This window comes from Heteronotia binoei, chromosome 11 (genome assembly GCF_032191835.1).
Source record: "Heteronotia binoei isolate CCM8104 ecotype False Entrance Well chromosome 11, APGP_CSIRO_Hbin_v1, whole genome shotgun sequence".
In the NCBI taxonomy this organism is placed as follows: Eukaryota; Metazoa; Chordata; class Lepidosauria; order Squamata; family Gekkonidae; genus Heteronotia; species Heteronotia binoei.
The window spans coordinates 60,030,628-60,054,989 of NC_083233.1; the positions used below are offsets into that span (position 1 = coordinate 60,030,628).

Sequence of the window (24,362 nt, forward strand, 5' to 3'; positions counted from 1 at the left end):
CACAATCTCCTTTATCTCCCTCCCCCACAACAGACACCCTGTGAGGTGGTTGAGGTTGAGAGGACTCTCACAGAAGCTGCCCTTTCAAGGACAACTTCTGCCAGAGCTATGGCTGACCCAAGACCATGCCAGCAGGTGCAAGTAGAGGAGTTGGGAATCAAACCTGGTTCTCCCAGATAAAAGTCCACACACTTAACCACTATACCAAACTGGCTCACTTGATATCCATCACATGCTTTTACTGAACTGAGAGAGCATTCCTCAGAACTGCATGGGGTTTTTCTTGTTGGTTATTACATTCTGGTCAGTTTGAAGAACAGCAAACCTCTTGGGGAGGGGTTACAGCTTAGCTCTGCCAACTGAAAGATGCTGCATGGTGGCTGCCATAAAGCCAAATTACTTCCTGAATAGATTTACAAAAGCCAGCCTGTGACTGCTGCAGTTGGAGAACAAGCACCCAGGCAGGCAGGCAAAACTGCCAAAGGCTCTTGCTGTTTAGCCGCCGAAGACAGTTTCATTTTGTGTTGGCATTGTTAACTTCTGGACTGCTTTACTAAGGTCCCTTACAGCAATTTTTAGACCACCCCTTTAAATGCAGATAGCCCAACAATTAAAGGCTAACAACCGCAGAAGTGGATATTTGTGTCAAATGTTCAAAAATACCAGAAACACAGAATTAAAGGGATATTAAGCACACACCAAACCACTACAAGGGAGAGGAGCAGTGAGCCTGAACATTTTCTTTTAATGTCATGGGACTTGTGTACATAACCTGCATCCTAACCACCCACAGATTGCTTCATGATAACTCTTGAATACATCCACAAGAGCCCATTAGCTGCAATGCCTGAGAAATAAATGGCTTAGGCAGGCAAAACTGCCATGGGTTACAAGGATAGTTAAAGGATGTGTAGGCTGCATCTGGCTCATGAAGTGACTGACTCACTAGCTCTTACAGTTCATATCTGGCACTGCAAAAAAAGAGTGTGGTCCAAGGAGGCCAGAAGCAGCAGCCCCCTGTGCTGCTGCAAGACACAGTGATGTATGCTTTCACTCTGGGGCAAAGACTTGACAATTATATTATGGCTAGGGAGGATCTAGCTGAGAGTCCTGCTGCCATACAGTTTGGAGTTATGGCATACAAATGACACTTCCTTGAGGCTGGGAAGCTGCCCATTCCTTCTAACAGGGTGCCTGGGAATCTACATATCTAATTTTGAATAAAACCTCAGAATGAGACTCAAAATCTGCACAATAGGGCCAGGTACAAAAAGGCGAGATGTTTCTACAAACCAGAAGGAAACCTCAGGTTTGCAGAAAAATCTTAAAAGGAGATGATAAAATTAAATAACAAGTTTTAAAATTCAGAGACCTTGTGAAATTACCTCATGAGATCTTGGCAGCTGTTTCATAACTGCAGATATAGGGTTGCCATGTCCACCTGGCCACAAGCAGGGTATTGGGGGTGGGTGGGTTTGCCAGCTCCAGTTTGGGTAACTTCTGGAAATTTGGGACTGGTGGCTGGGGAGGACCTGTCCTCAGTGGGGTGCAATGCCATGGAGCACACCCTCCAAAGAACCCACTTTTTCCAGGGCAACTGACTGCCATAATACAGAGGTGAACTGTAATTTTGTGGAATTCCCTGGAAAATGACATCCCTACTAACATCAGCTACCTCAGTCATCCAAAATAACTGCTGCAGTTTCATTTTGAAACTGGGAGCATATTGGGAGGGAAAGAAAGAGAGTGCAGGTGGTGGTGGTGGGGTATTGCAAAGTCAGAGAGGAAGAAGCAAGCACAAATGGAGGGGAAAAGGAGGAGAGAGATGGAGACTGGAGTGATGGAAGCAGGAAAGGGGTAACAGAAGGAAGGAAAGACAGGAGGGAAAGCTCCTGGAAGAAGCAAAGTGGTTGCACGGGTTGATACAGGGAGAGGCCGTCCTTCAAGTCTGTGGGCCCTAGTAGTCCAGCCCTGAGGTTATAGATCAGAGTGACCAGACCTGCTAAATTCACAGCAAATACAGCTTCCATACCTGATGTAAATGGGGGGGGGGGGGGGGAAGCACTCTCTGCTACTTTACCAGCTTGTATTTTTCAGCTACAGAGATGGATCAGGAAGCTAACCTAAGCTCTTAGCTGAGTCAGCTAAATCAAGGCTTACTCCATCCAAAGCAGGGCAGCACAATCCCTTCAAGAACATCAGCCTTACCAGACAGCATCACATTCATCTTTAACTAAATACTCTTAATATTAAATCTTAAGTGAAGTTACACCTCCTAAGGGTGTAATTCTGTCTAGGGCTGTACTGTTAAGTCACCTTGGGGAGCATTTTTTGACAATGCTAAAAATACAATACATAAACAATGCCACTTAGCACTTATGTAAGCATTCCTGTGTGAGTTCAAATTGCTTCATGTACATAATTTTGTAAACCCTTGCAACAGCAGCCTTGTAAGGCAGATCTGTATTATTGTCTCCATATTGCTGAAGGAAGGGCAGAGGCTGAAACAGAGCCAGAAAATTGCTGGCTCACAGCGTGATCCCATACATATTTACATTGAACCAGGTTCTACTGAGTTCAACAGGGCCAATTTGCAAGTAAATGCACATCGGATTGCATGGTCGCTGAACCCTTCTACTACACCCACTACTGACCTCACTTTAAGAACCTCTTCTCTCATACCTTTACAATCTCTTGAGCAATCTGCCTTGTTTTGTTGACGTCCAGGACAACTTTGGCATCTCTCACCACTGAATAGAGCGTCCGTCCTTTGCACAAGCTGAAAGAAGAGGAGAATAATAACTTCACCTATTGCAAAAAGGGGGGAACCAAACTCATTAGAAGTTCCATGAGATCTCAACAGAGAAACTTCAGAACAGAGGAAATATCTTGGTTTCTCACCAAAAGCAACTGCACCAGTTTGGGACACTCATTTGAAGCTGTCATACTCATTGGTCCATCTAGCTCAGTATCGCAACTGACAGCAGTAACTAGCGTTTATAAGGAAAGGCCTTCCTTTGCCCTAGACAGCTCAAAGGGCAAAGAAAGGCCTTTCCTAGTAACTGCTAGCTAAGATTCTTCAACAGTGTTAGCCAAGAGGTCTGGACTTTTTGCATACATAGCAGGTGCTGAAACACTAAGACATAGCCCCTTTTCTGTCTGTACCAGTATGCAAAGGTCAGGACCAAACTACACATGACAATGGATTTGTGACTAGATATCCCAAAATATAATTTAACACTCATAGGCCCTGTTCAGACCCACCGTATAATCAGTTGTCGCTGCTGTTTCATATCGGATTAAAAGTGGCTGATAGACAGCAACATCTGCCTCCTGGTATTAACTCGTGGTAGCTCCCCACCAATCTTCTCGGAACCGGGGTATTTTGTTACCTGCTCCTTTGAGGTGTTTTTTGAGTTCTCCAGTTTCACCTCGTAGTTTCTCTGTGTGATAATTCTCGACCAACTTCTGGATGTCTGAAGGCTGTCCCGGAGCAAAAGGAGCCTCAGACATCCGGTTTACGGTCGCCATTTTTTTTTTACTACTTAGTGATATGTGCATAGCTGCATAACCACATAATGTTTTAACTTATGTGCATGTGCACATAGGCACATAATGCTCACATGTGCGGAGTGTGTGCATGTGCATAATAGTAGAGGAAAAAAATAACTGCATGGTGCCGTCGTGTGGACGGCAGAAGACGGTTTCACCACGGAGTGATTCGAATTGCAGTATGGCGGTCTGATCGATAATATCCGGAACAAAGATATTCAGAACAGAACTGGGTCAGTTTAACATGGACTCAACACGCTGTGTGAACAGGACCATAGACTATTTTATGGGAATTGGATTTATGGAGGAAAGACTCATAAATGACTACTCGTCAAGCTGACTAAGGGGGGAACTTCCACATCCAGAGGCAGTAAGCCTCCAAGTACCAGAGCCTTTGTGAAACAGGATGCTGGATTTAATGGATCACTGGTCTGATCCAGCTGGGCTGTTTGGGTGTTCTCACTAAGCAGGTGTGTGTGCATGTGTGTGTGCAATCTCATATGGATTGGGACTAGAGTGCTTGAAAATTGGGTTCAACATGCTTTCCCTGCACCACTTTCCTGATCAACATGAAGGGGGAAAAAAAGAATTCCGTGGTAACTTTTATCCTCAAATAGGGAACGGAAAATGCAGGTATACTACAGACATGTAAGCAGAATGGGGTCAGTAGGGGAGAGCTTTGATCAGGGAGTTAGAAGCCCCATTCCCTCCAGGACCATGGTTCCAATCCATCCACAGCACTTGAAGCTGCTCTTTAAGCCTAGAACAGCTATCAAGAGATGCCATCAAAGATAACTATTTGTGTAGTTTGACCCTAAGGTGCATTCAGGCTGGGATAGATGTTTTATTTTTGCTTACTCTACATTTTCCTAGCTTTCTCCATTCCTCAGCCCCAAGCCAGACAGTGTTGGACTTCTTGTAACTGTTGCACACAGAACTGAAGCCATTGGAAGGATGAAAAGTAGCAGCCATATTCTGGGTAAGATTCACCTATCTTCCTTTGCACACCTGTTGCACAGAAGTCTATTTATGGAATCTTAATTACCAAATGCAACTGCAGGGGAGGGGGGAGGGAAAAAAAGGGGGGAGACACCCTGAAACCAATTAAAATTGTATTAACATTTGAATCATGTAATGGAGTCTGTGGGTAGATTCTGCATCGACTTTTTCCCCACAAAAGAGAGCTGCCCTCCCCCTGAGGTTCTCATGCCCACCTACGCTCATTACAGGCAACTCGAGAAAGAGCAAATGAAATACCTGAGCCTGGATAATAAACCACCAAAAATAAAATCAGCTCAGAGAATCACAGGTGTTAATTTGATCTGGTTCTACAGCGAGCGACAGAAGCACGGCAGTTTTTAATTGTTCTTGCCTCCCACCCACTATGGCAGCCTTCGCATCTCTTCAGCTTCTCCCTCCCCCAGCACATGACCCTGGAGGCAGGAGCGCACCCTCCAGAAGCTGTGCTCAAAGGGTAGGGAGGCAGTGGACTTGTGCGGAGCCAGCTTTGAAAGAAGGGCATTTGGCCGTCACGAATTTAGCCTAAGTTCTGGATCCCTTCGGTCTTTTCAAACTCTCTCATCTGGCTCCGGTTCAGACAAGCGAGCCTAAAATAGATGCTTTTGTAACGAGTTCAAAACAGCCAATCAAATTGATTGCCAAGGCCATAAGTCACCCACAAAGAAATTAAAAACAAGTGAAATAAAGCCGTTTCCAGAAATATTCCTCAACAGTTTTGTTAACAGATAAGAATTTCAACTACTATTTTTTTAAGTGGCTCAGATGTGCTTAATAAAGATTATGTCATTAAAGACTGCTATCAGCATTTGCAGACTTTAATTCCAACTTGCAACAAGGCACCAACTTTTAATTTTTTTACAGTCTCATTTAAAAATACCCAGAGAAAATACAGGATTGATTTCAGGAAAAATGAAATCCTGGGAAATATTTCCTGACAAATACTGGTGTATGGCCTGGTGTGACTTTGTCCATGGGATCGCAAAGAGCCAGACTCGACTATGTGACTGAACAACTATTTCCTGACAAAAAGAAAATATAGAAATCTAGAAAGAAAGAAATGGAACCGGGGACTGATCCACTTCAGTCTGATTTACAAAAGGGGATGCCTCCAAAACTCTCATCTTAACCTGGATTTGGTGGTTTGGAAATACCTACTTCTGAAGTAGTAACAATCCACTAGGAATACCCAGGCCTTTTTTTGAGCAGGAGCGCATGGGAACACAATTCTGGCTGGCTTGGCAATAGGGGTGTGACCTGGTATGCAAATGAGCTCCTGTTGGGCCTTTTCTACAAAAAAGCTCTGTGTGAAACAATGGTGATGTCATGGGTGCAGCCTAATATGCAAATGACCTCCTGCTGGGCTTTTTTAAAAAGAAGTCCTTGGAATATCCATTATTTATTTATTTTTTAGATTTTATTAGATTTTTATACTGCCCTCTGCATATCCACATACACTACGTGAAATGCTGTGTATGGCTGCGGTCATACTCACCATTAAATCCATCCTTAACCCATCGCTATTATACCCCACAGCTTTTTACAACAAATTTCCTGATCAGACATCCCTCCATCCTTAGGTTCTAAGCAGCGTTGGTCCCGTCGTTGGTTGATCAGAGGTCTCAACCGGACCTCATTTTTTTGAGATGGCATTCCACACTCGCGCAAGCGCAGTACCGTGGGATATTGTGCTTGGCTTTAAAAAAAAAACCCCAAAAGGTGCCAGAAAAGGTGGGTGATCTGACACCCCCCCCCCCCCCAATTTAAACACCCGGCTAGGGAGGGGAAGCCCAGGAGTTCTCTTTGATGTCTCTCTGCCTGGCGGGGAGACGGCAAAGGTGTGTCATCTCCCCCCCCCCCATTTAAACAGGACAGGGTAAAAGCTGGAATGGGCTGGAACAGGCCGGAATGGGCATCAAACAATGTAGACTGTCACAAACAATGTAGACTGTCACAAAAAACACCGCCAGGGTGTTTAAATGGGGGGGAGAACGGGAACTCTCTTTGCCGTCTCTCTGCCTGGTGGGAAGAAGGCAAAGGTGGCCGATCTTCCTTTTCCTCACATTTAAACACCCCACCTGGGTGTTTAAAGGGGGGGTGGAAAGCCCGAAAACTGCCTTTGCCATCTCCCTGCTTGGCAGGGAGACAGCAAAGGTGGGCGATCTGCCTCCAGCCCCCATTTAGGAAAGGTCCCCTGTGCAAGCACCAGTCATTTGCGACTCTGGCGTGACGCTGCTTTCACAAAGTTTTCATGGCAGACCTTTTACGGGGTGGTTTGCCATTGCCTTCCCTGGTCATTACATTCCCCCCCCCCCCCCCAGCAAGCTGGGTACATATTTTACCGACCTCGGAAGGTTGGAAGGCTGAGTCAACAATTGCTGGCGCAATGATATCATTTGGAGTGAGCTCTTGCAGGAAAGCGGATGTGTGCTTGCGACGAGTCAGCTACAATGGAGCGTTCAAACGTAGAAAGTACGCGTGGGAGTCGTTGGAAGCATTCTTATTCAGGATTTAATGTACTATCAAAAAAGTCCGCATCTCAGTCGTGGCAGACAACGACCATTGCCAGATGCTGATGTTTGGACAACCGCATAAAATCCGACATGCATCTGGCTTTCACCCATGTCCATCTTGTCAATTTATGTGCGTCTGACCTCGGCCTATGTTATGTGCCATTGCCGCAGCTTTCAGCTCCCTCACTTTATACTCATCATTTTCTTCTGTGACTGATGTGTATGTTGTGATAAAACACTGCAAAACCCCCCCACATTTGATCTGATAATATCAATATACTTTTTGTGCAGTGTTTTACCTGTATGTAGGAGTATGTATGCTAAATAACACTCATGAATGAAAAACTCAACACAAAAAGATCCTCAAGTCAATCACATCCACAATCAGAGCAGGATTACTCTTTTGCAATGCTTTTGCAATGTCAGTAATACATGTCATTTTCACATGCCACAATCAGAGCAGGATTACTCTTTTGCAATGCTTTTGCAATGTCAGTAATACATGTCATTTTCACATGCCATGTAGTCCACTGGATGTCCCCACTCCTGGGGGTAGCTTGCATACAATGTGGAGCTAATTTGAAGCAAAACTTGTGCAGGTTTGTACAGTCCTTATCTGAGCTGCAGTGAAGCAACAACAATTGCTCCATCTCAGAGAAGAACTATGGAATGCCTGTTGGCATCCATGTGGACACTCTTCCCTCAGCCAATTTGGGAAGTCACAGGTAAACTCCATAATCCCTTATTTAAGCTCTTTAACATGTAAATCCAGTTTGCATGTACTAATACTACAACAAGTCAACTTTGGGTTGGATCCAATCAGCTTTTCAAGGAGAACAGAGGGCTCCCTCTGACCTCCAAAAAAAGCTATGCTGGGCATTTATGGGACCTACAAAAACCATGTGGGATAGGGTCTCTGGTAAGGAAAGGAATGGACTGAAGTTGAGCAACCAAACCCTTTGTCTACATCTGAATGTCTTTTGAATGAACCATATATGGGGCACTCAGAGATCCTCTTGATTTATACTGGAGAACAAAGATGATTTGTAAAAGTGAATGTGGACCACAGAAGTCAAGGAGACAGTGCTTTTGTCTTTGGAGATGACCGATTTCTTGCGATGGCTTCTTGAGGAAATCCCATGGATTTCTCTAAGTAATAATCAACCAGTCCTCATGTTTCAAAAGTTATTATCCAGTCAACTTGAATATATGCTGAAGAACCTCCATTTATCCCTGCTGAGTGGCAGCTTTATCTCTTTCAGTTCTTGGTGAAAAATCGTTGTCTTTTTGTTGTGTCAGAACCAAATGCCATATTTTACAGGCATTATTATGTCAGTTTGAACAAAAGAGTATGTGTCTGCAGACATGAATACAGGAATTATTTGTGAAGGTGTGAATCAATCTAAACCAATAATTGCAAGCTATGAATATTTAAAAGTATAGTCTTTTGACCTTAATGGCTTGTGGAGAAAATCCATTGGCCACATTTTGTTCACAGCACAATCTTCTTAAGCATCCTAATCAAAAAGAAAACAAAAGTGCTGTACCAAGCAACAGGGGGGAAAGCCAACAGAAGAGAGCGGAAATTTATTGAGTTAATAATCCTCATGAGTTTCACGTTAGCTTCATCAGGGGATCTTGTAAAGGAGATCCCTTTAAGAACCAAGCACAAGATTGCAGCCAAAGTCAGCTATGTATAGCACTGACAGGCAACTCCCTATAAAGTTACAGGATGTCTTCCTCATCCTCTTCTGAATCTGGTTTTCAAATGACACAATACTATAAAATCACCACTCTGTTGTCTTGTTTGGCTGAAAAGTCACCATGTTTACTTGAAAGGCACACTGAATAAAAGACGATCTCCCTCCCCCCCCCCCCCCGCCAACACACACAAACAATATTACTGGTATAATGGTTAAGTTGTATGTGACTGTAAGATGACCTCCTCTTTCTTTGGCATACCTGGGAGGGAAGCTGGTTGTACATTTGAGTAAATATAGTAAGTCAGTAAAAAATGCTCAAGACTCATACAGTTGGATCTCCCGGATCCAGGGCTTTTTTTGTAGCAGGAACTCCTTTGCATATTAGGCCACACCCCCTGATGTAGCCAATCCTCTTGGCGTTTACAGCAGGCCCTGTGCTAAGAGCCCTATAAGATCTTGCAGGATTGGCTACATCAGGGGTGTGTGGCCTAATATGCAAAGGAGTTCCTGCTAAAAAGCTCTGCCCAGATCTATTCCTTCTCCCCTTCTCCCATTCTAGTGCAGGGTGGAAGAGCCTCTTGCATTGGAGGAAGCTGCTGCCATTAAAAGAACAGATTTATGGGATCCAATCTATAATCAGACGCATGGGTCCAAAAGGCAGGAAAAAAACTAGGAATCCAAGAAAAACAGGGTTGGCCCAAGGATACTGCATTTTCCCTGGATAACATCTTCAGTGTGCCTGTCTCCCTCTAACAATATGGAAGATTGGACTGCCCAGCTGGATCCCAAGTTTCGAAGAGCAATGAAACTTTGCAACCCTTTCTTCCATGTCCGCTCCACTCCACATTCCTGTCACAGCTCATCTGGCTAGCAGTGGGGCCTCTGAACCCTGCTGGCAGGAAGGAGCGTCTGTGCGGTTGTCCCATTCCTCCCCTCTGAGGAGAGCCTCTGCGAATCAAGCAGCCAATGAGGCTTCAGAAAGGCGTTCAAAGCAACACTGAAGGAATCGGTGGCAGGAATTAATGAGACAAGGAATGGAAGCAGTCCATCTTTCATGGCCTTTGCCGAGGAGGTTCATGTCTCTGAGCAGATGGTTTCTAGTAAAAATAACACCAAGGCAAATAGGGAAGAAGGGAAGGGGGGAAGCTCTGCCTGTGACTTATATTAAAACAACAATAAAAGCACAAGTTCATTCATGGAAAAGACAAATAATATGGTACAGCAGTAGAGGCGTAAGGAACACCTAGGGAAAAAAGGAATGAGTAGAATCCCCTGTGACTAAAAGAGTGGAATGCACCCATAGGGCCTTTTACTACTGAAGAGTAACTGAAGAGCAACTACCATTGCTTCTAGCTATGGTGGCTGAAGGGAGCTTCCATATTCAGAAGGGCAAACCTCTGAATCCTGGTGCTCAGAGGCAGTATCAGGGGAAGGCTGAAACTGAAACCACAGAAAGTGGTTGGTTACAGGCTACTGGAGAAGCCAAACTGTTCTGTAAAGTCTGTTTTGCAACTGTCTAGGATTTCCAGCCTAGGGCAGGGGTGGGGGGAGAGCTAGCATTTTCCCAGCATTCCAATTGATCTCCCAACCACACAGGACAATTCCTCTAGATGAAAAGGCTGCTTTGAAGGGCAAACTCTCTGGCATCATATTTCTGCTAAACTTGTTCCCCCTCCCAAAAGCAGGACCTTCCCAGGCACCCCCACCCCAAATCTCCAGAAACTTCCCGAGTCAGAGTTGGCAACCCTGCATCTGTCCAAAACATGAAACAAGAACTAAAACAAACATAAAATTAGGCCAGATTCTATTCTGTAGCACATCTGATGTCAGTAATTGGTTTGGTTTTTTTTAAAAAAGCCTGTATTGTTTATTACTAACAATGTAGTTTTATTATTTTTAAACACTTTGGGACCAGAAGTGCGTATCTGATCTTTAAAAGTGGGACTGTTTGTTTGCTTTGTCAATACATGGAAAACATCTGGAAATTCTGATATTTAATCTAGATGCTGACTCAAAGGTACATAAATAAATACTTGATCTGGTCTCAGAGACTGAATAATATATATATATTTTTTTTAAAAAGCAAAACAACCAACTAACCGAATATGAAACACAGACATTAACTTCACAAGTTTGGATCAACAGAAATTTTACTATGTAGGAAAGGACAGTGAATACTGAAGAAATGGGATACAAACATTTCCAGACAGAATTTTAAACCGGACTTTAAAAAAAAAGAAAAGAAATTTTGCTGGGTTAAGTTAAGCTTTCTGTCATGCAAAGAATTTCAGAAGGGGCCCTGGGAAAAGTGCCATCACCAGCTTCAGATCCAGCCTGTAGCATAACTTGGGACAATGCGGGAAGAAATATATATTTTTACGTGGTTTCATCTCACTGTGTTCTAACAGAATTTTTGTCACCTTTCCCCCTCAGTTTCAGGGTTCTGGATTACCTGGTTTTTCTGGAGTAGTAACAATGAACTAGTGATCTGTCAATCTTTGTCACACCTGCTTTAGATCAATGGGCATGTAAAAGCCCTTTGCCTTTGTTATCATTTAGTGTCCTCCCTTTCCATCACAGATTCCATCACAATGCACATGATTAAAACATGCACAAAAATTCATGATGCAATCACCGACATGTTCGTTTTATGTGGTCTTTTAATCTGTAGGCATATGCGTTCATGTAAATCAAAGCGGGAAGGGGGGAAGACAAACCAAAATTATGACATACTACATATGTGTCATTTCCAAAATAATAAAAATTGCTGTAGTAGTAATTCTGCAAGTTAAGCCAAAATTCAAGCAGAGTGGAACACCAATTTATGGCACTCACAGGAACAATAATGAGGCAGAAGACGGGACACCCAGTCAGCTTTCTAGGAATTCAGATAGCCGAGACAAGCCCAAACTCATCAGAAAGCTGGCTATGCAGGGTCAGCCATGGTTAGTACTCAGGAGACCTCCAAGGAAGACAATGGCAAACCACCTCTGTTTATTTGTCTCTTGCTTTGAACACCCCGCCCCCTCGCCCCCGCGAGGGTTTGCCATATGCTGGCTGTGACTTGACAGCACTTATTATTCAACCTTCTACGGGAAACATAAAAAAAGCATGCTCTGCAATGCATCAAATAATCTAGTTATGTTGTCTTTTGTAGAGTGGACTACAACAGTACATGATGCCTGTGCAGATCATAGCATCAGGAAAGCTTTGAAACATACCTAAGCATGCAAAGCAATGAAGGGCCCTTTCAAAGAAAGCTAAGGACAAAGAGAAATGTGGAGCCATGCTTGATCCCTGGAGATAAGCAGAGCAGAGCCAAAGTGAAACTGTATCCCTTGGTGAGCTGCCTGAAAAAGGATTCTCTGAAAGTGGACAGAAACCGCAGTCCAGTTGCAGCCACACCAGTTTGGGAACGACAATCACACCTGCAATGGTGAACTGGACTTCAGGAAGTCCTACAAACGAAGAAAAACATTGTATATTGTAAAATGGACTGTGAAATCATTCCAAATTAATGTGGAAACATTGTGATTTAAAATATTGTTTTCAATATACATTAGTTAAAGCTCTCACTGCGTGTTCTCCTATGTACCTTACTCATACCCGTGAGCTCTCTGGTTTCACACTATAGGATTTCAAAGTAAGTGATCAAGCAGAGGTGGTTTGCCATTCCTTCCCTCTAAAAAGGTGGTCTCCCATTCAAGTACTGACCCAGCTTAGCTTCCGATATCTGATGAAATCAGGCTATAGTATACTATTCCACATCTCCAAGGTTGCAATCACCACCTCCAAAGTTTGTTGGCCCCTAAGTGAAGTCAAGAGACAAGAACCCTGCAGAGTCATCTCTTTTTTTCAAGTGCTCTTCATTGGCTGATGAGCAACCGGTTGTGAAGCGGAGGTGGTATAGGCTAGAGCTGCAAAAGAGGAAAGAGCCTCATACATAACCATCGCCTTATTTGCGGTTCCCACACAGCACCTGAGGCTATTGAGAACCCACCTGCAGGATCTTTTCAAGGTCTATCTTAACTGGATTCTGTCTTCCGGTTTCTTTAATGCTGAAAGTGTCAAAGAAGAGACCTCAAAGGAGGCAAGGATTGTATACAAAAACGCCTCTGCTTCCCACAGAAACATGCTGCGTTGGGGTATTGATTCAGGACTCCAAAGATTCTCAAGGTTAAGAGGCCTATCTGTGCACATAAAATACATTTCCCTTTGTAAGATACTGCTGCCTCATTCACTCCCAGAGTAGTTCATAATTCATATCATTTACTCCGACACGCTCTGCTTTATCAATGGATATTTGCATCTGTTAACCTTAACCCCCAGCCTCGGCAACCCACGTGAAACTCCACCTTATCAGACAAGCCCTCTGCATAGAGTCTTGCCACCATTAAATGTGCCAATTAGAAGCACCTGCGCAATGCACTCCTCCATAAACAGCCCTTCCATAATCGACAAGGAGCGCTCATCTGCTCTCTTCGCCGCTTAGCTGGCCCCTGAATACGGCATGTCTAATCCACGGGTATACCAAGATAGGACAAAAATGTTTGTCAAATTTGCAAATGATTTTGAGAGACACATTTCACTCTTAGCAAGACAGCTAGGCAGCAGCTGCCCAAATCCAACACCAGCACTTTAAGATACCGTTGTGAATTTACAGTTGTGCTTGTAAGGTTGCCAGCCTCCAGGTGGTGGCTGGAGATCTCCTGGGATTACAACTGATCTCCAGGTGACAGTGATTAGTTCACATGGAGAAAATGGCTGCTTTGGAAAGTGGACTCTATGGCATTATGCGCCATTTAAATCCTTCCTCTCCCAAACTCTGCCCTCCTCAGGCTCCGTCCCCAAAATCTCCAGGTATTTCCTAACTTAGAGTGGGCAATGCTCATCCCTTGGGGTTAGCTTGATGTGGCATTCCTTTGGGGGAGCCAGACTCTATAACAAAAGGAATGGGAGTCCTCCCCTCCACAGCTGTAGATCTCTCTTCAGTGGGCCTTAACTATTAGAAAATGGTTTTCTCCAAGGAGATGTCAGGGCTTGGAAGAAGTGACCAGTCCTCTTGGCTGAAGGGAGGAGCAGCTGTGTATCTCTGTGAAGAAACAGCTGTTAAAATGCTGGGGAAAATAAAGAGAGAAGCAGACAGACACTGCTGAGAGCTGGCTGAAGCATTATGAAGATGCAAGATCTCTCCTCCTCTCTGGGATCCAAAGCAGGGCAGCACTGCCTTCACCAGTGGAACATTGGTCAAAAAAAGAAAAGAAAAGCAAATGCTAAGAAAATGCAGTAAGTTCTCCCATGCACCATTCTCCAAAAGGGATCCAACATAGGTCACCCCTAAAACTTCTCACATCCCAATGTTATTTAGGGCTGCACCCAATTTTAGCATGGATGTAAGGGTGCCAACCCCCAGGTGGGACCTGGAGATCTTCCAGAATGCTAACTGATCTCCAGACAACATAGAGCCATGCCCCTGGAGAAAATGGCCACTTTGGAGGCTGGACTCCATGGAATTATACCCCACTGAGGTCCCCTCCATTCCCCCAGTCTCCACCCCCAGATCTCCAGGAATTTCGCAAACTGGAGCTGGCAGCTCTGGCAACAAAATGAGGCCATTTTGGGGGTGGGACATCTATTCTGGAAGAGCAACATTTGCCTAGAGAAGTAAACACTTCGCTCTAAAATTTAGATTCCCTCTCTGGGTAACAATACTCCCTCTAAGCTGTGGAGTTTTGTGAGCAAAAATTCTACTTTGTGAGCTACTGGCATTAAAGTTGGGAGCTATTGCATAAATTAGTTTGCTCTGGGGCCATTTTTCCTGAGCTAAGACAAACATGTGTAAGTCAGAGGCTAAAAAACGGAGAGCTAGCTCACACTAACTCAGCTTAGAGGGAACATGGCTTGGTAAGAGTATCAAGGGGCCTTGCCATATATTTCCTTGGAGGCTATGTTCCTACGTTCTCTGTAACTGTAATGGGAAGGTTGTAGGCTTCCCAACCCTCCCGCCCTGGCAGGGGGCCCAAGGATTTCCAGCCTCTTCCCCCGCTCCCCCAAAAAACGGAAGCGGGGGGAGGGGGGGAAACGGCGCCAAGGAGCACCCTCCGCTCACCATAGCTGCTCCTCCGGAGAAGGGAGTGAGCGAGGGCCGGGCAGCCGGGGGACAGCCCCGGCCTCTTTGTATTTGGGCGGGCGCCTGCACCAGCCGCGGCTCACTCAGTCCCTCGGCTCGCCTGCTGCCTCGCGCCGAAAAGCCCGCTCTTGCCCGCTTTTGCGCGGGAAGAAAGGATGCAGCCGCTGCGAGCCCTCTCCAGCGGGTTCCCCCTGCCAGTGCTGGCAGCGCTGCTCATGCTCTTGCTGGCGGCTCGGGGCTTGCTGGCTGAACGGCCCCAGCTGGTGTGGAAGGACCCGCTGTTGAGTCGCCGTGGGACATTGACTGCCTCCAGCCCGCCGGTCCAGAGGGCCGCCCAGATGGCCGTCAACTTCTTCAACTACCAGCAGGGGTTCCCCAGCGCGCTGCAGGCGCCGGGACATGTCAAGAAGGCTTCGGTGAAGGTAAGGACGGGCACAAGGCGCGTCCTTTCTGGCTCCAAAGATCCCTTGTTGGGAGAAAAACAACACCGCTAGCCCTGACAGTATATCAGGCCCGGGTAAATGCTTGCTCCGCTCCTTTCCCCGGATTTGACACAGCGACCCTGCAAGATTGATGGTCTGGCTGAGAGAACCGGACCTGCCCCCAAGGTCTCCCCAGTGAATCAAGTGGTGGTGAGCCAAAGGCTTTGTTAGTGGCAGTAAAAACAGGTTGGAGTCCTTGGTGCCGTTTCCCCCCCTCCCCCTAGCTCCACCCCAGTGTCTCCTGGCTCCACCCCCAAAGTCTCCTGGCTCCACCCCCAAAGTCCCCAGATATTTCTGGAATTGGACTTGGCAACCCTAGAAGGTTGGGGGAGTATACACTGTGCTGCTTTGCCTGCTTGCCTTTTCTTTTATCTGTAATACATGAAGTACTCACTCTACCCTGGTAGGGAAGCTCACGTCTGGAGTCCAAGGACATGGCACCTGTTAGCATGCAATGAGGGGCTGGATGAGAAACTGTTACTGTTGCTTTATGCAGGCTTTTTGCTCTAAATTTTGGCAGGCTTGTAACAGCCCTGGAGAGGGTATATAGATCTGGCTCCCCAGGTTGTAGCCAAATCTGACACAAAGAGTCATACCTGCTGCAATGTGTCTATCAATAAACCTTTTCTGAATCGCAGCAAGAGGCCACCTGATTATTGAGGACTAGCCATGAGCTGACAAAAGGAGGGGGGGCATTATATTGGAGCCAAGGTCCTGGGTCCAATCCCAGGCATATCCAGTTAAAGAATCTCAAGGAGAAGAGGGATGGGAAACATTTTCATCTAGAAAATAGCAATTTAGATGGGCCAATTTTGTCTGATTTAGCATCAGGCACCTTCCTGTGTTGTCAGAGTTAGAGGAAGGAACAAGGGCTTCCTCCTGGGCCATGACCCCTCCTTGAACTCGGGTCCCTCATTCTCATCCCCAATACTCAGTTCCCTTCAACTCAAACACTTGCTAAGAAAGCCTGCACTCTGGAGCAAACAACATTACTTTCCTAATAGCGCTCCTGCTTCTGAAGGACTCAAGGACTATCAACAACCTTCTAGAATTTATTGAAATATATACCTCGTTTTATAGATGCTTATAGCAATCTGCAAAACACCCCACTTACTGGGGAATGGCCTGTTACAGAGGCTTTGGGGATTCCAAATGAATCTGAATGTTGCTCAGCCAAGCAAGCACAATCCCAAATTGCTTTGGGGAGGGGGAAAAAGTCCTTTCGTCTACCTGAGCTGAAGGCAGCAGAAAAAACGAATAAAGCCAACCTTGATTTGTGCAGGAGCAAGGGCAGAAAGCTGAAGGAATGGCTCTTATGACGGCTTCCAATTGGGGGCAAAGAGATCACAATGTTGCACTTTTTAAAGGAGAGAGATTTGTTTGCCTTTTTCTTGTAAAGAGTCAGAACTCTTTTTAATTGTCCATGTGTGGCAATCCACTTTAATCTGTGTTCAAAGAGGCTTGGGGAAAATGAGATGGACTTCTGGAAACCAGCAGCAATGGGATAAAAATCAGAGGGAAAACAAAAACTGTCTTACCCGTCAATCCATTTTAAACTCACACTTCATACCACGGGTTCAGGATAACAAACACAGTGCTCCTCCATCTCTTTGCATATGTCAAAACATTTTCATTAAGTTGGTGCTAATTTGCTGTTCACCTGTGTAGAGGCATCTGTCTCTCTCTATATGAACTGTTAACTTCCATTTCTATGTATCTGAGGAAGTGTGCATGCACACAAAAGCCCATACCTTGAACACAACTTTGTTGGTCTTAAAGGTGCCACTGGACTCTAACTTTGTTCTACTCCTCCATTGCTGTCATCCTAACAACATTGTGAGGTGGATTAGGCTGAGAGTGTACAGCTGACTCCATGTTACCCAGGTAACTTCTATGGCAAACTGGGGATTTGAATCTGGGTCTCCCAGTTCCCAATCTGACAGGATACTTCATGGGACTCTTATCACATGTTCTGCCATACAGGAATATACTTCAAGACGATCAGGTCTCTTCCCAGTTGTTAAGCTGCTGGCTGACTAAGGTCCAATTCACACACAACATGTAGTCATCACAATTACTATGAGGGGTTTAATTCCCAGACCCACAGAGGCCTGATTCAGATCAAAACTACAGTTTATGGGGAGAAGTGGCTTCAAGGCCCCTTCAATGCTATTTTCCTGACCTGAGGGCCCCAGGGAACAGCTATTTGGCCCTTGTTGGGTATAGTGATAGCTACACTTACATTTCTTCAACAGGGCAAGCAAAGCCATTGAGTTGGGAAGATGGAATGAGGGAGGGCTGTTTTGGTCCAAACTGAGCCTGTACGAGCCTGAGAATTACATTCCCAGTGAGGGACCTCCAGTACACATCTGATCAAAACATGTCTGGCAGCTAAAAGGACTTCGTAATGTGTGAATCAGTGCTAATAGGTCAGGTGGTTAGCTGATTTTTTAAAATAGGTGTGGATTAATCAGAGGAGATCCCCCCCTCTCTCATTTCGAAAGAGCAACCCATCAGAGTGTGGAGAAGGTGATAGTTTTCTAAAGGGAGGAGAGAGGAACAGGAGACAGAGACCAAAAGGTGGGAGTTTCTAACTGGATTTATCTGGGATATGGGATGCAGCCTTGGAACAGCACAAGTTGCTCCCTGAGAATCAGATGCAGGCATTCCTGGCTGCTTATCACAGTGAAAGTGTTTCCATTTAAGCTCTGCTTGTATATTTGTAAGTAAAGCAAAGGTTACAAAGCATACCACAAAAGCCTACGATGTACAAAGAAAGCCCAGCAGCCCTTGCCCCTTGGTATTTCTCACTGCTCGAGGAAGCGAGGAGCCATGTAACAATGCTATTAATACTTTAGGAAGGGAAACTTCAATTATTTATTTATTTGAAATATTCATGACCAGCCTTCTCGACCTAACGGGTCCCTAAAGCAACTTATGGCAGTATAGAATCATACAATATACAATTTGAGAATCATCACACCAGCATACAATTGACTCAGCCAGACCAAAAACACCAACTATTTAAGTACCCACAATAAGTTTAACAGGTTTAACAAAACAAACCAATTATCTCCAATAATATTAGATGAATACCTTTGAGAGGGCAGTTCTGCAACACTGGTGCTGCCAGTGAGAAGGTTCTGTTTCAGATGGAGCAGAGCCTCAGAAAATAATTGGAATGTTTGGGAAGGTTCCACAAAACACCTGTATTTTAAATTTTGAACGTAAGCCTGCAACTCCCTACTCCAAGTCAGATGAATGGCTTTCAGGGGTGGAATTCCAGCAGGAGCTTCTTTGCATATTAGGCCACACCCCTCTGATGTAGCCAATCCTCCAAGAGCTTACAAAAAAGAGTCTTGTAAGCTCTTGGAGGATTGGCTACATCACAGGTGTGTGACCTAATATGCAAAGGAGCTCCTGCTAGAATTCCACCCCTGCCTGAAGCGGCCTGTTATTGAATCAGATCATTGGTCCATCAGGATCAGTATTGTCTACTCAGGCTGGAAGCAGCTCTCCAAGGCTTCAGACAGAGGTCTTTCACCTCACCCACAATCTGATCCTCTTAAATGGAGATGCCGGAGGATCTCTGCATGTCAAGCAGATGCTCTACCACTGAGCCACAGCCTTTCCACTAAGTGGGATTATGTAGTTCTCCTGGCAAGGGCAGGATCTCTACCAAATAAATGATTACCCTATATACTCGAGTATAAGCCTAGTTTTTCTGCCCAAATTTTGGGCAGAAAAACCCCCTCCTCGGCTTATACTCGAGTCACTATTCCGCCCGCATCCCCGGAATTCCAAGGACAGCTAAAGCTGCCCCCTGCTCTCCTCTCCTCAGTGAAGGGGGAGGGGTCGTGCTGGGACTGGTGTTTTCAGTCTGACCAGAAATGACTTCTGCCTTGGTATTGTTGATTTGTGTTCTGCACCACCATTCTCCTCATCTTTCATTGCAAGCAGCATTGTGGCCTTACCTGCCACAGGAATAGTAACTGCTGCATTTCCCACCCTCGGCTTATACTCGAGTCAATAAGTTTTCCCAGATTTTGGGGTAAAATTAGAAGCCTCGGCTTATATTCGGGTCGACTTATACTCGAGTATATACGGTATCTAAAAATGAACATTTTGTTCATATTGGAATAAAGTCCTCCTTTAAGCTAACTGAAAGGATTTAGGCTACATAGGTTTGGACAGCAACTGCAAATATGCCACTTAACTTTCGGAGGGTTTTCTTCCTCTTGCCCCACCTGTTACTGAGCTCGCACAGATACCAAACTGTCTTGGAGCATGATTACTTGTATGCAGAGTGGCTAGACTACCTGTTAATAAACATCAGGTACAAATATATGTCAAAATGCTTGGTAAAAGTGATCATATAAACATATGAAGCTGCCTTGCAGGGTGTCAGAGCAGTCATCAATGATTTTAGTGCCAGATTATTGGAGGGGGGTAGAAGGGGGCTTCTAAGTACCTAAACTACATCATAGTGTAGTTGTAAGGATGAACTGAGGAAGGGAGGAGCAAATAAACAAGGCCCTGGATATACACCCTTTTTGTTGTGAATTAAATACACTCCAGTGGATGCTGCAGATTCTACTAGAACCCAGAAGAGTAAAGTTAGGCCACTATAATCTAAACTTGCTTAAAGGAAGGAAGTAGGGTTGCCAAGTCCAATTCAAGAAATATCTGGGGACTTTGGGGGTGGAGCCAGGAGACTTTGGGGGTGGAGCCAGGAGCAAGGGTGTGACAAGCATAATTGAACTCCAAGGAAGTTCTGGCCATCACATTTAAAGGGACAGCACACCTTTTAGAATGCCTTCCTCCCATAGAAAATAATGAAGGATAGGGGCACCTTCTTTTGGGGCTCATAGAATTGGACCCCCTGGTCCAATCTTTTTAAAACTTGCGAGGTATTTTGGGGAGAGGCACTAGATGCTATACGGAAAATTTGGCACCTCTACCTGAAAAAACAGCCCCCCCAGAGCCCTTGACACCCGCGGATCAATTCTCCATCATTCCCTATGGGAATCGTTCCTGGAGGTGCATAATGGCTGTGGGGGTGGAGGTTCCCCCGCCGGCCAGCTGGCTGGGGGAGGGGGGAAGCCTGTAAAACCAGGGGATTCCTCCTGGGACCTGGGGATTGGGAAGCATAGAAGGAAGGAAAGAGGGAAGGAGGGCAGGCAGACAAATAGATGGAGGAGGGAGGAGAGTTAGAAAGAAAGCAACTTTAACTTTCAATGCATTTTCCAATCCGCTGTCTGGCTTGGCTTGGAGAAGTGATTTAAAGAGAGAAATGCCTTCTCCAAGCCAGCTGATGGGTGTTAGGGGCTTTGAGAACCACACAATATGTGTGAAACAGCAATAGGTGACCCCCAAGCCAGAGTTTGGCCATCCCTGATCTAACAGGCCAGCTTCAGCCTGATGGGCCCCAAGCAACAAAATCCCAACTGCGTTAAAGTTCAAAGCAAGTATTTCCAGCCATGAGAGACAGAGATATGTATGTCTGAGTCAAGGCATGAAGGAAGGATAGTTACCCTTGCATGCTTTCTGATTGTTGGGTTTTTTTTTCCTATTGAGGTGCCTTTGCAGGGAAATTGGAGTACAGAAATATGACAGCTTCAAAATGATTAAGTCTTCCTGTCCTTCCATTTCTATCTCCCCACTTTGCTTAGCTCTACTTAGTGAAAAGTGCAACCGTGATGGATAAAACAGTGGAATTTTCTTGACCGGAGCCCTCAACAGCTGGCGTGCAAGATAAGTACAATAATGTTTTCCAACTGGAAGAGCAGGCAAGAAGCAGGGAGAGATTGGTTTTCTGCACCAAGTGGCCACAGTCCCTTTCATAGAGACAATCTATTTAGGAGAAGCAAATCCAATGCATTTTGATAGAAGGTGCCTCTTCTATTACGAGCGGCTGCTGGAGGTGAGTGGTCCTCCCCGTTTCACTTGAGAAAAAAAAAAAAACACAGAGGCAACAAGTTACAGCCACCTTAGCTTATCTCCTCCCACCCAGGGTGGAAAACAAGGCAAGGCAAAACACCCTTCTGCCATTTTGCTTTCCTTTGAAAAGATGGCATTTGTAATTGGCTTGGCCAGGCCTGGCAATTCGAAAAGCAGTTTGATCCCTTCCTTGCCCTTGAAGGCTCGTAATGTATTCTCTGCTCTGTGTTCTGATGGGCTTTTGAACTCTGGGAGGCAGCAATGGAAAAGTTGTGAGGGTGGAAGGAAACCTCTTTCATTTGAACAGACAAACCCTTTTGATTAAAAACTGCCCTCGGCAAAGGAGCCAAAGAGAAAAAGAGAGAATGAAGTTGTAAAATGGGTATGCTTTCCCCACAGCTTTTACCTTTATGACCACAGGATTGCCAAAATGAAAGTGATGGATGAGGGGAGTGTTATCCTCCGTAGCTCTGGCCTGGGGTTGCCAAGGAAGATCCCAAACAGGGGTGGACCCATACAGGGAACTCCAGATGTGGACAAGACGTTCAAGGATTTGGGTTGGATCAAGCAAGGATCACACATCCTTCTCCTCCCTACAACAGCCCTTTGAAAATCTGATTCCAAGGGTTGTGGGACCCTTATGTAGGGTTGCCAATCTCCAGGTTGTGGCTGGAGATGTTCTGGGATTGCCCCTGATCGCCAGGTGTCAGAGACCAGTTCACCTGGAGAAACTGGCTGCTTTGGAAGATAGACTCCATGGCATTATACCCACTGAAGTCCCTCCCTACCCAAACCCTGCCCTCTTCAGACAGCACCCTCAACATCTCCAGGTATTTCCCAACCTGAAGCTGGCAACTCAACTCATGGGGTTACATAGAGAAGATGAAAGAGAGTAAAATCGTTCCCTCCTCCCTCTGCCACAAATGCCTGGCTGGAGGGTGATTTTGTCCCTTCCCACTCTTCACTGCAGCCCTCCTCCCAATACGGATGTAAGTAGAACTGCCTGCAAGTCTTATAGGCCAGAAATCTTAATGACTAGAGTGAAGGACCCCATCTTCTTTCTTTGGACATCGTCTTTAATCCAACACCAGAAGGCATGGCTTGGTTGTTCAGGCAGCCTGTTCTATTAAAGGCTTTGCTCACTTTTCTAGGCTGAAAGGCTGCTGAATGTGTCTCTCTGGTTTCATATATCCTCTCTTGCCCATTTGCCCCCTAGAGAGAGGATTCTTTCAGTTATGCTGGCAAGGCTAACTTCTGCTCCCCCCCACTGATAGCATCACCGAGTCACATGGGGGGCCCCAATTCGGTGTCACCAGAAGGCCAGCGCCCTAGGCAATCACCTAGTTTGCCTAGTGACAAGGCCAGCTCTGCATGCAACTCCGGCGGGTCTCCCACAAGTCTTATCACTTTTTCCAGCCATGACCAAAGGATGTTAAAAGAAGTTCCGCCAAGTTTTAGTGTGAGGCCAGCCAAACTTTCCGGCATCTCCAGTCCAATCACTTTCCCCCACACCCCCTGTCCTTGCGAGCTGTCAGAATGAAATGGCATCTCCCCAGAGGAAGATGTGCTCTCATTTAATGTATGTATTAATAAGCATATTGACTTTTTTTTTCTCTTGTCAGTCTCTATCAAGATTTATTCCCCTTCATGGCCCCTTATTGATTGAGGAAAGCAGTATTCCCACAGGTCAATCAATCCTGATCCACACCACAGACGGAAGTCAATAGCTATTTATTATATGATTTATGAGCTTCATTACCTTAAATGCTATTAAAGGAGGAACATGGTAGAAAGTGTAAGGCAGAAAACGCAACAGATGTTCAGGGAAGGTGGTGACAATCCAGCTGAAACACCCCCCCCCCAAAAAAAAACAAAAAACAAACATGGAATGAATTTAGAAAGTACCGCAGGTCAGGGCATCACAGCAAGTTAGGAGGTTGGGGAAACGACAAAGAGGTTTCATGGGAAATATTGAATTGCTGCCTTTTATTGGGCCAATATGAGCCCTGTGGTGCTGAGTGGTAAGCTGCAGTACTGCAGTCCAAGGTCTGCTCATGACCTGAGTTCGATTCCAGCGGAAGCTGGGTTCGGCTCAAGGTTGACTCAAGGTTGACTTCCATTCTTCCAAGTACCCAGCTTGCTTGGAGTAGACAACTGGGGAAGGCAATGGCAAACCACCCCATAACAAAAAGTTATGAAAACGTTATGATGTGATGCCTAGAAAACGTGATTTGATGTCACCCCATGGGTTGGTAACGACTCGGTGCTTGCACAGGGGACTACCTTTACCTACCGGGTCCTATGTTTTTGTCACAAGCTCATACCCCCCAAGGGAGGTGGATATGAGTCGCCTTGCATTTTGAGTAACCAAGAATATTATTTTGTGCTCCCACTTCTCTAAGCCTTCCCATCCTGCAGGTGAATCTAAGGCAAAATGGAAGAGGCCTGAAACAGTGTCATTTCCCATTCAGAAATGAGGACAGGAAGCAGCATTCTCATTCTGATTTGATGTTGTGGTATTGTTGTGTAGCCCAATGAAATTGGCTACATGGTGTTATTACATCACTGCTCTAGTTCCCCATAAGCCCTAACTGGGTGGCTTACAAAGTCAGCAAAGCAAACCCTGTTTACAACCAACACAAAATAAAATGGCACCGATGTCTCATTGTTAAAAAGGATGGCAAACAAAAGCAAGACGGTTTAAGAACATAAGAGAAGTCATGTTGGATCAGACCAATGGCCCATCCAGTCCAACACTCTGTGTCACACAGTGGCCAGAAAACCAGGTGCCATCAAGAGGTCTACTAGTGGGGCCAGGACACGAGAAGCCCTCCCACTGTTGCCCCCCACAAGCACCAAGAATACAAAGCATCACTTGCCCCAGACAGAGAGTTCCATCAATACGCTGTGGCTAATAGCTACTGATGGACCTCTGCTCCATATGTTTATCCAATCCCCTCTTGAAACTGTCTATGCTGGCAGCCATCACCACCTTCTGTGGCAGTGAATTCCATGTGTTAATCAC

The 24,362-nt window shown here is 45.4% G+C and overlaps 1 protein-coding gene across 2 annotated transcripts in view; it reads right to left on the reverse strand.

Annotated features, from left to right (window-relative positions):
- Positions 1–24,362, reverse strand: part of KSR2 (kinase suppressor of ras 2) — a 306,003-nt gene that overhangs the window by 47,500 nt on the left and 234,141 nt on the right. For both annotated transcript variants that reach the window (XM_060249643.1, XM_060249644.1), the window contains exon 15: positions 2,683–2,779. In XM_060249643.1, coding sequence (XP_060105626.1) covers positions 2,683–2,779 — 97 coding nt within the window. The remainder of the gene's footprint in view (positions 1–2,682; positions 2,780–24,362) is intronic.